The 14,425-nt window shown below is 38.7% G+C and overlaps 1 protein-coding gene across 4 annotated transcripts in view; it reads right to left on the bottom strand.

The window, feature by feature from the left end:
• Window positions 1-14,425, bottom strand: part of TNRC6B (trinucleotide repeat containing adaptor 6B) — a 247,528-nt gene that overhangs the window by 130,007 nt on the left and 103,096 nt on the right. Inside the window, exon 1 of one of the 4 annotated variants that reach the window (XM_024737540.1) lies at window positions 1,186-1,603. The exons of the other annotated variants lie outside the window; for them this stretch is intronic. Coding sequence (XP_024593308.1) covers window positions 1,186-1,190 — 5 coding nt within the window. The 5' untranslated portion in view covers window positions 1,191-1,603. Of the gene's footprint in view, window positions 1-1,185; window positions 1,604-14,425 lie in introns of those variants that run through there. 4 annotated transcript variants of the gene reach the window in all.

A 14,425-nucleotide genomic window follows, 5' to 3' on the forward strand; every position in this document is an offset into this window, starting at 1 on the left:
CCCGCCGCATCAAAACTACGCTCCTTTCAGCCCACCAGACCGAGAAGCATTACATCACACTCGCACAATGATAGGGGGAGGTGGCTCTGAGAAAGCAAGTTTTCAGCCGCCTTCCCTCCCTGTTCCCAGGCTTTCTAGAATCCTGCATTAGGAGTAATGGAATTTAACTTCAGTGCACTGCACACACAGTTTCAGGGGTAACACATACAGCTACTTAGTTAGGTGACCCAGTATGACCACTTCACAATGGATACGTGGCTAAAACAGGCAACTACACACACAGATGCTGAATTTGTGCTGAAAAGCCCAGTTCATCTGTGTAAGATTAAACAGAAATTGTAATCTATGAGAAACGAATAAAGCCAATCCACAGGGAGAAACTGATAAAGAAATAATTCCTAATCGGGAGGAATAGCTGTTTATACCCTTTAAAACACCATGTTTACAAGATAGTCCCACCATTTGGTTCGAACCACAATCAAAATAAAAGCGCATCTGGCTGCATATTTGAGAACACACACAGAGACCCAGTGCAAATGAGCGCGCGCAGAGGAGAGGGGTGATCCACACATTGCTTGGGAGGTTTTCAAGCAGGGGAATCTACAAACCCCAAACCTCCTGGTGTTCACTCGCCCCCAGCCTGATGTTTAAAATGGATCAGGTCTTATTTTAGGTTTTACATCTCTCTAGGAAGGATGGCCTAGCTTTAAAAAAAAAAGAGAGAAAAAGAAAAAGGTTTTCCCGTGGTAGTGCTTGCCCTCCCAGATCCTTTGTCGGCCTTAGCAGCCGAAAGAATGCAAACCCATTTATATTTATGCAAATTTTTGCAGCAGATTTAAGGGGGCAGGGAGAGGTCTGTGTTTTTTAAAAAACCTCTTTCTAAATATCAAATTTCCAAATACTCGCAGCTTCATTTATTTGCAAGACAGAAACGATGATGAATATCTGCATATAAATTAAAAGTGCAATTAAATCACTTCAAAATCAAATATTTTACCAAGGCTTTTCCATTTCTAAAATGCCGAACCAAAAGTACATCACGGGTCTGATTTACACAGATTCACGAAATGTCTGAAGCCAGCCTCCACGCTAGACAAATGTCGATTTGCAACACCACTAGTGAAAACGGTTAGACAAGATCCATATAAATCAATTGGTTTTAAAAAATTGAAAATATTTACCAACCTCATAAAGTGCAGCAGTGCTTAAATCCAGCAAATTGAGGCATACAAGGTAGAAATGGAAATGAAAAAAGGTCCAAAAAATGATTTCGTTTTGTCTATCTGTTTTTTTGTATTTTAAATATTCAGAAACCAGCAGAGACTCTGTCGGCCATTTTGGCTTGAACTAACTCTCACACTCACTCTCCCTCTTGCTCTCTCTCTCCCCCTCTGTCTCTAAAGGAAACAGCTTTTTGTGACCTTCAAATAGAGGCGGATCATGTGACTTTGGGTAGGTTTGTCAATCAGGAAAGGGGAGGGAACTGGGGCTGAAACTACCTTAAAGGGAAAGCGGCCCTTTTCCACTCACTTTCATTTGTGAAACGCTGTTATCTCATACTCTCCACCTACACACACTGAATGTGAAAGTGGCAACAGCATAAGGGTAACAGATGAACAAAATATAAAAACCTTTATTGGTTTATAGAATGTTCTCAGTTGCTAACGATTCTTACAGGTCCTGGAGCTTGGCTCACTTGCTACAGTTATTCTCTGGATGTTTGGGCAAGCACAGGCTGGCAAACTATTCTTTAAAAAGGGGCTTAAACAACACCTTACCCAAACAAGAGACTTTCGTCTTTAAAGACTGAGGTGAAAACATAGGACACAACTGATCTCTAACAAGCTCCTAAAATGCACAGGAAAAGACTGAAAGGAAACATACCAAAGTATAATCTGTGAATGCCAACTCAGAGAGGTTAAGTGACTTATCCCAATCACACAGCTAGAGAGCTGCAGAACAGTGACTGGTTTCCCAGCTGAACTCCACATTTATTGTTTCAGGTGTATGTATGTTTGGTACCTCCTCCCCGCACCCCAAATAAAAACTATGCTACAGCACAGCAAGCTGGCAGATCTGAGTCACCTTTAATCCCCTCCCCACCTGAGGAAGTAGCTCGGCAGCTGACCTAGAGTCAGCGCTAAAATTTAAAACCTACCTGTTTTCCCCCATTCCTAAGAGCCTTCTTCTGACTCAGTGCATCTTGCTTTCAACCCACCTAAGAAAACCATGCTGGGTTTGCGTCTCTAGCTCTGGGGCTAACAGGCTGTGTAACCTTAGTTAGGCAATTCCCTTTACCTTCCAGGCCTCAGTTTTCTCATTTGTGGAATGTAAGGATTGGCCATCAGTAGATGGTATCTTTGATTCCTTTCAGCCCTAAAACTGTACTCGGCTTCTTTGTTTTTAGCAGTTCTGTTTCATCTTATCCTTGCCATCTCAAAAGTCATTACCCCAGGAAAGTTTTCCTTGACCCTCCCCGTCTAGACCAGGCCTTCCTGTTCAACACTCCCATAACTTCCCTTACTACTTCTTCATAGCACCAGGCATAACTGCAATTTATTATCTGTCAAAGAAGTTGCTTATAATTGGTCGTCCCCAGTATGTATAAGGACACATACCACATCTTCCTTCACTGCTGTGTGAGGCCTGACACCTACCTAGCCCCACACAGTAGGTAAATAAATGAATGAATTAATGACTTAGACCTCCATTCAGAAGTGCTGGGCTGAACAGAGGAAATGTGCTATCCAAATACAAGGAAAAAAAGTCACATAGTTTCCAGAAAATCATCTCCACCTATTTGTTTTAAGGACTGCTTGAGGAAATAAAGTAACTAAAATCATAGAAAGTGGGCAAAAGTGCCCTGTGACTATCAGACTCCATCCATCTCTATGAACCAGAAAAGCTCAGATTCCACAGTGTGATTCTCCCAAATGAACTGGGCTGACCAAGCGTAATCTGACATGCCAGCCAGCACAGAAATGATGGATTCTGTAAGCCCAGCGTTCCTTGAAAAGGAACCTACGAACCCTTTCTAAATCCCACACGTTTGTCATCCTGGCTTCTGGGTCTTTATACAGTCTCCCTCCTTCGCTTTTTCCACTGTGATAGAAGAACCAGAAAGGAGCTGTTTCAGGGCAGGCAGAGGCCAATGCCTAGATGATCTGGCAGCTTGAATATTTATGGCGTAAACGCTTCCACTGTCTTTGCACAGACCCCAGTGGAGTAGGAGCCAGGACCTGAACTGACAATTGAGATTGTAAGCAAAAGCAGGAAACTCCTAGGATGGAAATTTTGAACATTTAGTCTATTTTTATCCTTCCAATACCTTCCAGATGAGCTAGGGAAAGCTTACTTATGTGGAGCATGCTCAACATGTTAAAATGCATGGAAATTGTACAGCTGCCTTGTTTTAATTTGTGATGGACAGAATTTCTTTATAAGACTGAATTTTGCCAAGTCTCCACTCCTCAATGCAGAATATTATCATATAAACGTAACTATGTGTTTCCTTGTGTTATAGCAAGCTGCACAAAACGTAGAGAAACAAACACATTTTAAAGCAAAATATTAGCTCTATTTTCAAATGATATGATCAATTATTTTCTTCAACCTCCAGGAACCTTTTTCTTGGTGAGATACCTCTAAACCTAAAACAATTAGTCCAATTGTTCATCTAAAAGAAAGAAGTGTAATAAATGCACTATTTCCCCTGTATTTCCAGGCATTTTGGACTTTGTGATATAGTTATATTTATTGTACTGTTTTCATATTAACAATTAGACAGCATTTTAAAATTATATTACAGGGCTTCCCTGGTGGTCCAGTGGCTAAGGCTCTGTGCTCCCTATGCAGGGGGTCCGGGTTCGATCCCTGGTCAGGGCACTAGATCCCACATGCATGCCACAACTAAAGATCCTGCGTGCTGCAATGAAGATCCCGTGTGCCACAGCTAAGACCCGGCGCAGCCAAATAAATATTTTTTTTTAAAAAACTGCCCTAAAAATAAATTATATTACAAAGTGAGGATACAAAGTAATAAAAAATGAGTTTACTTTTAAAACAAATAAACCTGAACTTATACGTTCAAATGAGTGTTATCTTTCAAAGTTGGCACCTTTGCTGACTATATAACCACTACTAAAATATTTCTATGAGGAAACATGATTGAAAAATAATGAACTGAACATATTTAACTAAAAAATCTACAAAATGAGTAATGAACTCAAAAAATAAATTAACAATGATAAAATCATAAAGAGTAGACTGAATCTTTATTGATTCAAAAAACTTTTGCTTGTTTTAAAATGAACCTATCTACAAAACAGAAACAGACTCACAGACATAGAGAACAGACTTGTGGCTGCCAAGGGAGAGGGGTGTAGGAAAGGGATGGACTGGGAGTTCAGGTTTAGCAGATGCAAACTATTACATATAGAATGGATAAACAACAGGGAACCATATTCGATATCCGAGATAAACCATAATAGAAAAGAATATTTTAAAATTTATATATATGGGGCTTCTCTGGTGGCACAGTGGTTATGAATCTGCCTGCCAATGCAGGGGACACGGGTTCAAGCCCTGATCCAGGAAGATCCCACATGCCATGAAGCAACTAAGCGCGTGCGCCACAACTACTGAGCTTGCACTCTAGAGCCCATGAGACACAACTACTGAGCCCATGTGCCACAACTACTGAAGCCCGCGCACCTAGAGCCTGTGCTCCGCAACAAGAGAAGCCACTGCAATGAGAAGCCTGTGCACTGCAACAAAGAGCAGCCCCCGCTCGCCGCAACTAGAGAAAGACTGTGTGCAGCAACGAAGACGCAACGCAGCCAAAAATAAATAAATAAAAATAAATTTAAAAATTTATATATATGTATAACACTTTGCAGTACAGCAGAAATTAACGCTGTAAATCAACTATACTTAAAATTTTTTTAAAATTTTGTTTCAAAAAATAAATAACTGGGTATATACCTGGAGAAAACCGTAATTCGAAAAGATACAGGCACCCCAATGTTCACTCCAGCACTATTTACAATAGCCAATCAACCTAAATGTCTATTGACAGATGAATGGATAAAGAAGATGTGCTATACATATATATATAATAGAATACTACTCAGCCATAAAAAAGAGTGAAATAATGCCGTTTGTGGCAACATGGAAAGACCTAGAGATTATCATACTAAATGAAGTAAGCCAGGTAAAGACAAATATCATATGATATCGCTTATATATGGAATCTAAAAAAATGATACAAATGAGCTTATTTACAAAACAGAAAGAGACTCACAGACATAGAAAACAAACTTATAGTTACCAAGGGGTAAAAGGGGGTTGGGGGGGGATAAATTAGGAGGTTGGGATTAATTTATACACACTACTATATATAAAATAGATAACCAACAAAGACCTACTGTATAGCACAGGGAACTATACTCAGTATTTAGTAATAACCTATAAGGGAAAAGAATCTGAAAAGGCATATATATATATATACACACATATATATATATAATTGAATCACTGTGCTGTACACCTGAAACTAACACAACATTGTAAATCAACTACACTTCAATACACGGGTTCGTGCCCCGGTCCGGGAACATCCCACATGCCGCGGAGCGGCTGGGCCTGCGCATCCAGAGCCTGTGCTCCGCAACGGGAGAAAACCATTGCAGAAATGTGTTAGATAATTATTCAAAGAACTAGCCACTGAAACTACGTCAGGCATAAGTAGTTTTCTTCTATCAAACAGATAATTTCATGTTATCTCTACTGTTCCCGAACTTATGGAGACAGAAGAGAAAGCTTCCAAATTTCTTCTATGAGGCTAACATATTCCTGATATCCATCTGGACTCAGATGCGGTATGAAAAATAAAACTATAGACCAATCTTCATTTGTGAAGACGAACACAAAAATCCTAAGTAAAATATTAGCAAGTAGAATTTACCGGTTTTAAGAGAATAATTCATTATGACCATGTAGGGTTTATACCAACAATTCGAGGATTGTTAAATTACAAAATCTATTAACATAACTCTTCATTTGTTCAACAAGTATGTATTAACTGCTTTCTCTGTGTCTGTGCTAGGTGCTGCGGATACAGTAGTACCAAACAGGGTAGGTTCTCGCCCACATGGAGCCAATATCCTCATGGGAGAAGGAAATTAACTGAGAAGGAAGTAAAGAGTTGATGGGATATGGAAAAACTGAGAGAGGCTCACTTTAGATCAGGTGGTTAGGGAAGGCTTTTCTCAGGAGGGGCATTTAAGCTGAGCTGAAAAGCAATTGCTTGAGTGTTGAAAGAACAAGAGGGATGATCAGGAGGCTAGGCCAGGTGACCAAGGGAGAGAGGTGGGAGACAAAGCCGAGGAGGTGGGAGGGGCTAGATCATAGTGGGTCTTGCAGGCCACAGAAAGGATGTTATTGTTAAGAACGGTGGAAAGTCACAAAAGAATTTTAAAGCAGGAGAGTGAACAGTGCCATTTTATCCGTTACGCAGTCTCCACTTAATATCTCAGATCTACAAGCTTTTTAAGGGTCTAGGCAAATGTTCGGGACCTGAAAAAATATATTTACAAGTCCAAAATACAAAAAGAAAATTATAACCATAAAAATTAATAAATGCTTCAGTGTCCTTGGAATATAACACCCAACAATTTCATTCACTAAGTTTAGCATTTGTAAGGTTTCATTACATTTGAAAATAATTCTCACTTTGTAAAAAATACTAAATATGTTAATTATTAAGAAATCTTAGGTGATTACAAATTAAGTCAGTTATTTGTAGCCAAAGAATTTCAGAAGCAAAATTATTAAAATTCTTTTAACATACGATAGCAAAAATAAATAAAATCACGTATTTAATATGGGATGAGGGGCTTCACTGGTGGTTCAGTAGTTAAGAATCTGCCTTCCAATGCAGGGGACACGGGTTCGATCCCTGGTTGGGGAACTAAGATGGTGGGGCAACTAAGCCCATGTGCCGCAACTAAGACCCAGCACAGCCAACTAAACAAACAAATATTTTTTTTAAAAAAATATGGGATGAGGGTACCTTTTAATATGTTTCCTATAATGTGGGATAAAGTCTCCAAAACCTCCCAAAGTAAATATTCCAAGGACCCATGGAGGTCTTACTACCACTTTAGGAGAGACAGAATCAGAGTTATGTGTTCAAAAGCTCATCCTGGCTTCTATATGGAGAATACACTATAGAGGACTAAGTGGAGAAGCAGAGACAAGTTGGAAGGCAACTGTGGACTTCTAGGTGAGGGAGTCAGATGGAGGTGGTAGAGGGGCTTCTATCGTAAGTTAGATAACTGGTTGTTGTTAAGAATGCAATCTGTGGGACTTCCCTGGTGGTCCAGCGGCTAAGACTCCATGTTTCCAATGCAGGGGGCCTGGGTTCGATCCCTGGTCAGGGAACTAGATCCCACATGCTGCAACTAAAGATCCTGCATGGGGGCTTCCCTGGTGGCACAGTGGTTAAGAATCCACCTGCCAATGCAGGGGACACAGGTTCGAGCCCTGGTCCAGGAAGATCCCACATGCCGTGGGGCAACTAAAGAGCCCGCGCTCTAGAGCCCATGAACCACAACTACTGAAGCCTGTGCTCCTAGAGCCCGTACTCTGCAACAAGAGAAGCCACCGCAATGAGAAGCCTGCGCACCACAACGAAGAGTAGCCCCTGCTCACTGCAACTAGAGAAAGCCTGTGCGCAGTAACCAAGACCCAACACAGCCAAAAATAAAATAAATAAATTTATTTTTTAAAAAAATGCTGCATGCCACAACTAAAAGATCCCGCGTGCTGCAATTAAGACCCGGTACAGCCAAATAAGTAAATATTAAAAAAAAAAAAAAAGGAATGCAATCTGTGACCATGAAGTATACAGTAAGGCCAATCCACCCTTTCAAAAATAAGACTCCAAACTCTGAACTCACCGTTCATTCAGTCAAGAACCATCTTTTAAGCATCTACTATGTATTAGATGCTGTGCTAGAACCAAGCCCAGGAGGGTACAAAGAGGATTTTAACACCTTGAAGGACAGAGACATGTAAATCCATAATTAAAATATAGCATGGTAGCTGCCATAATTAAAGTATAAATTGAGATATATAGATAGTTACGCTATAAGAATACAAAGAACTAACTGCTGAGAGTCAGGAAAGGTTTCACAGGGGAGGTAAGGTTTTAAACCGAGTCTTAAAGAATCAGTAGGAGTTTGTCGTGTAGAAAACACAGGAAAGGCAAAAGCTTTTCTAAGTCTTATCAACTTCAGTACTACCAAATGACAGCGATGAAGAAGGCTGATGAGAAATAAATGTAAGAACTAAGTTTTGTCAGAATTTTTATCCCCAACAAAGTCAGAAGGTATATAGATAGAAATAGTAGTCAAAACTACAGTGGAATCTCTAACACAACTAGAATCCAGAATCTTCGGAAAAGGTTAGCATTTACACTCCTATTACACATTTATAAATTAGAATGCTAGCAGACCTTTTAAGGAACATTAAAAGAAAATTCTCAGATTCTTTAGAATCAAACCTCAAAAATCAAATTTGCATCTGGAGGATGCCTTGCTTGACACTCCTGTTGGAGTTCAGTGTCCTCCTCTGTGCTTCCTGGCACCCTGTATATGCCTCTACGGAAGCACCTTCAAACCCTACTGTTATTGTTACCCATTTGCTTGGTGCTTCCCCCTCTAAACTATGAGCTTCTTAAGGGCAGGGTATGTGGTTATTATTTCTATCTCTAGTACATAGGAGGAATTCAATTAATGTTTGCTGAATGAATGACCAAATGAATAAGCAAAAGAATGAATAGATGAATACTATTAAACTGGGTATTTATAAGAGGCGAAAGAAACAACACTTAACATCCTATAATTAGGAGATAAGACACTGGACAGTCAACAAGAAAGTATAAGATAAATTGTTAACTATATAGTTCCAACCCTCAGAGAGACAGGAGTTAGAAAATTGAGACACTATAGCTCACTTGAGTTGAGTTTCAAAGGAAGGACAGAATCAGAATGGTCAAAATAGATGTTTCAGCAATGTGTGCCATCCTGTTGCTACAATGGTGTAGCTGGTAGGTGTGCCCGGGCCAAACAGTGGGGCTCCATGGCCCAAAAAGAGTGCTGAATTTTTACTGCACATGCTCAATAATCCATAGAGTAATGCTGAACTTAAGGGTTTAGGGGTAGATTCTCTGGTCATTGAGCACATCCAGGTGAATGAACTCCCCAGGATGTGGTGCAGGACTTAACAGAGCTCATGGTCAGATCAACCCACACATGACCTCTCCCTACCACACTGAGATATCCTTACTGAAAAAGAACAGATTGTTCCTAAACCAGAAGAAGAGGTTGCACAGAAAAAAAAGATATTCCAGAAGAAACAAAAACTTACGGACCAGAATAAATGCCGCAAGAAAATAAATGCAAATAAAAGTAAAACAAAAAACAAAACCAAAAGAACACAAAAAACCCCGGATGCTTCAATATGAAGCTAATGAAGCTTTAGCTGCAGGACCCCTCACTTTCATGGGGCTCTCCCAAAGCCCTAGGAGGGGTCCTGAAACTATGCCCAGATGATCTCTTTTTTTTTTTATTGTAGTAAAATATGTAAAATTTACCATCTTAACCATTTTTAAGTGTACAGTTCAGCAGTGTTAAATATATTCACATTGTTGCAAAACAGATCTCCAGAACTTTTTCATCTTGCAAGTCTGAAATTGTATATCCATTAAACAACTCCCCTTCTCCCCCTCCCCCCAGCTCCTGGTAACCACCATTTTACTTTCTATTTACATAAATCTGACTACTTTAGATACCTCATAAAAGTAGGATCATACAGTATTTGTCTTTTTGTGACTGGCTTATTTCACTTATAGTATTTGCAAGGTTCCATCCATGGTAGCATTTAATAGGATTTCCATCATTTTATGAGTGAATAATATTCCACTTCCTGTATATACCACATTTTGTTTATCCATTCATCCACCAATGGGACACCTGAGTTGATTCTACCCCTTGGCTATTATGAATAATGCTGCTATGATTATGAGTGTGCAAATATTTCTTCAAGACCTTGCTTTCAATTCTTTTGGATACATAACCAGAAAGGGGATTCCTGGATCATTTGGTAGTTCTATTTTTGAGTTTTTGAGGAAACTCTAAACTGTTTTCCATAGAAGTTACGCCATTTTACAATCCCACCAATAGTGCACAAAGGTTCCAATTTCTCCATATCCTTGCCAATATTTATTTTGTTTCTTGCTTTATATATTTTTTTGATAGTAGTTATCCTGATGGGTGTGAAATGATATCTCATTGTGGTTTTGATTTGCATTTCCTTGATGATTAGTGATGCTGAGCATCTTTTCATATGTGTAAAGGCCATTTATTTTATCATCTTTGGAGAAATGTCTATTCAAGGCCTTTGGACATTTTTTAATCAGGTTATTTGATTTTTGCTGTTGTTGAGTTGCTCTTTATATATTCTGGATATTAATCTCTTATTAGATAATATGATTTGCAAATATTTCCTCACAATCTGTAGAATGCCTTTTTACTCTATGACTGTGTTCTTTGATGCGTAAAAATTTTTAACTTTGATGTAGTTCCATTTGTCTATTTTTGCTTTTATGCCTATGCTTTTGGTGTCATATCCAAAAAACATTGCCAAGTCTAGTATCATGAAGCTTTTTTCCTATGTTTTCTTTTAGGAGTTTTATAGTTGTGGGTCTTAGGCTTAGGTCTTTGATCCATGTTGAGTTAATATTTGTATATAGTATAAGATAAGGGTCCAACTTCATTCTTTTGCAAATGGGTATTGAAAATTCCCAGTGCCATATGTTGAAAAGACTCTCTGTTCCCCACTGAATGGTCTTAGCACCTTTGTCAAAGATAATCTGACCTTATATGAGGGTTTATTTCTGGGCTTTCTATTCTTGCCATTTGTCTGTTTGCCTGTCTTAATGCCAGTACCACACTGCTTTTGATTACTGTAGCTTTGTAATATATTTTGAAATTAGGAGTGTGAGTTCTCCAACTTTGTTCCAAATGACCAATTATTTTTAAAAATGTGCGAAGACAATGTATTTCTCCTCACAATCTTAACACAGATTGTCAAAACCACAGCCTCTTTCTATCTCAACTCCCCCCCCGCCCGACCATGATCCCCCCTGTCAATAGAGTCAGAGTGGCTGTAGGCCTTTGGGGGATTCCTAAAGGGAAAGCTGTGTTGATGATATTTTATTGGTTTGGGGTTTTTTTTTAATTAATTAATTTATTTTTGGCTGCACTGGGTCTTCGCTGTGGTGCATGGGTTTCTCACTGCGGTGGCTTCTCTTGTTGCAGAGCACAGGCGCTAGGCATAAGGGCTTCAGTAGTTGTGGCATGCGGGGTCAGTAGTTGTGGCTTGCGGGCTCAGTAGTTGTGGCTTGCGGGCTCTAGAGCTCAGGCTCAGTAGTTGTGGCACACGGGCTTAGATGCTCTGCAGCATGTGGGATCTTCCCGGACCAGGGCTCGAATCTGTGTCCCCTGCATTGGCAGGTGGATTCTTAACCACTGTGCCGCCAGGGAACTCCCTTTGGTTTTAATGGAATATATTTATGTGGTTCTCAGTCATTTCCATGTATGGCTGAGTTACTATTAACCATCCTGTGAACAAAGATGTTGCTGGGCCAACTCATTGTGCATACTGACAGAAATGTGCAGGGCCAGATCATACCATGATATAAACGTGTCAATTCAAAGAGTATTTCAGGGTAGTCAATATACGAGAAAAAAATGAAGCCTTGCAATCTTATAGCCTATTTATAAAAGATACTTGCTAGAGGTTTTCCCAAAATTGATAACAATCTTACAAATTTATATGATATAGCCAATAACAGGTTGTGAAGATGAAAGGAACTTCTCTAATCTATCAATAACAAACAACATATTTTGGTCAACCATGCTATAGAAAACACTGAATTATCTCTATCTCTTTTTAGAAAATATCACAGAATTGTCGTAGTATGAAGGGTCAATCAAAGAGTAAGCAGCCACAAAATGTTGGGAAAAAAACTTTACAGCAATGTGTTAGGCAAATATTAATACAAATTAATATAAAATATTATTTGTCAACGTTTTTTAAGTTGCCATTTTTGTGATTTCTTTCCTCATTGTAAATAAATATTCACTTTCGTACCAATTATGTATTTGAAATTTTCTTTTTTTTAAATTTTATTGGAGTAGAGTTGATTTACAATGTTGTGTTAGCAAAGTGATTCAGTTATACATATATGTATATTCATCCTTTTTTAGACTCTTTTCTCATATAGGTTATCACAGAATATTGAGTAGAGTTCCCTGTGCTATACAGTAGGTCCTTGTTGGTTATCTGATTTTCTTTTTCCTAAAGAGCATTCCCACAAAACCTAGGTTTGCTCCTGGTCAGAAAGAAGGGTCTCTTTCCCTGAACAAAGGCATGAGAGGGGGAAGGAAACGAGATACGCATGGAAGACCTTACTGAGAGACACTGGGCAGGAGCAGGAAGATCCTTCAAACAGTAGAGAAAATATGCATAAGTAGGCTAAAGGCATCTTATGGAGGCCCTTGGAAGCAAAGAAAGAGTTCAGACTTGCATAGAAAATCTTTCTTTTTTTTTTTTTTTGCGAAATAATAATCAACTGGCTTACAGGTAGGGACACTTAAAGAGGAGAATCTGTTAAAGCTGGATCTGTTGGAATATATTTAAGAAAGTACTGAATATAAAGTCAAACATGACAGGTTACCAATTCACTTTTCTTCTGCTAATAATAAATAAAATATTCTTAAGTTAGGATTTTTAGTCACCCCACTTCAGACTTTCAAAGTGAGTGTGCAGAACAGGGATTCTTAACAGTCTGTGGGAACTTACTGACATCTTCATTTATTCAGTATATATTTATTGACGTTTTCTGGTGCCAATGGCAGTGACCACGCTGGCAAAAGTCTCTGTTCTTGTAGAGCTGAAGACAGAGCAAAAAGCCTTAGCCTGACCTTCGCTGCCTGCCATCATGCTGTACCTCCTCTTTACTACAATCTCCCTCCCCCTCCACCCCGTACTTCTGCCAAAACCTCAGTACACAGACTCCCAGTGGGTAAGGAAAGGCGCAGTGCTTAGGGCAGGACTTGTGTCCATACCCTCCAGTGAACATAAAATTTGGGGGAAATAAACACTACCTTCTCCTCATGATACCACTGGAAATTCTTGCAACTGAACATGCATTTCATTATCTATATTTACATAATGCTATGTATTTCAAAACATTTTACAACTATACGATAACAGTAATGTCTCCAAAAAAGCAGCCTTAAAACAGCAATTTCAAGGAACTGGGCAAATTAATTTTACTACATTTTGCGCCTTTCAAGTAATATTCTTCCATGAAAGCATATTATTTGTTCATAAGTAAAATATAAGCTAAATAAATAAGACTTTTATTAAATTAACTGTAGCTTTCTGAGAGCCACATGAGCTACCCTATTCACTGTTGTTTAAAGTCACCACTTTAACCTGTAAGTGTAGCAGCAATCCACAGTCTGTAGTCATTTTCAATTACAAAACACAGGAAAGACCTCATAAAATAGAGTTTAGAATTTAAAGACATTTTCAAAGAATTAATTTTTTAAGTGACTTCTATGTATATTAGAAAATTTATTAGCAACTGAAAGTTTCCCAAAGACTTAGTATAAAATGTTTATGGTTATACTAAAATTCCCAGCAGCAAAAATTCCATGAGCATAACTATCTATTGAACCTCTTTGTGGCATTTTCAAAATACTAATAAACTTGAAAATAACTCTCACTTCTTTTCTCCCAAAAACAATCTGAAAAGATTATATAGAAATCCAGAGACTTCCCTGGTGGTCCAGTGGTTAAGACTCGCATTCCCAATGCAGGGGGCCCGGGTTCCATCCCTGGTCAGGGAACTAGATCCCATATGTCACAACTAAAGATCCCACACGCGGCAACTAAAAAAGATCCTGCATGCCACAACGAAGATCCCACGTGTTGCAACTAAGACCTGGCGCAGTCAAATAAATAAATATTAAAAAAAGAAATCCAACTATTTTCCTGGTGTCCAGCTTACTGCTGTGTAGTAATGATTGAGTTTATAAAGCATGCAATTTGGTACTTCTTAATAAGTTTATTTCAACCTGTACATATTTTAATGGCCCAAAGGAAAAAAAAAGTTGGTGAAAAACTGATGGTAGAAAACAGAAAATAAAATGTTAAAAACAAACAAACCAAAAAACCCTTTCCTATGGCCAAATACCAAGGTTTATGTTTTGCAGATAATTATCTATAAAATGAGTGATTTGGAAATACTTTCATTTTCTCTGTATTTAGGAAATGCTACAGAGCTTCC

Source organism: Neophocaena asiaeorientalis, unplaced genomic scaffold, assembly GCF_003031525.2.
Source record: "Neophocaena asiaeorientalis asiaeorientalis breed wild unplaced genomic scaffold, Neophocaena_asiaeorientalis_V1.1 scaffold242, whole genome shotgun sequence".
In the NCBI taxonomy this organism is placed as follows: domain Eukaryota; kingdom Metazoa; phylum Chordata; class Mammalia; order Artiodactyla; family Phocoenidae; genus Neophocaena; species Neophocaena asiaeorientalis.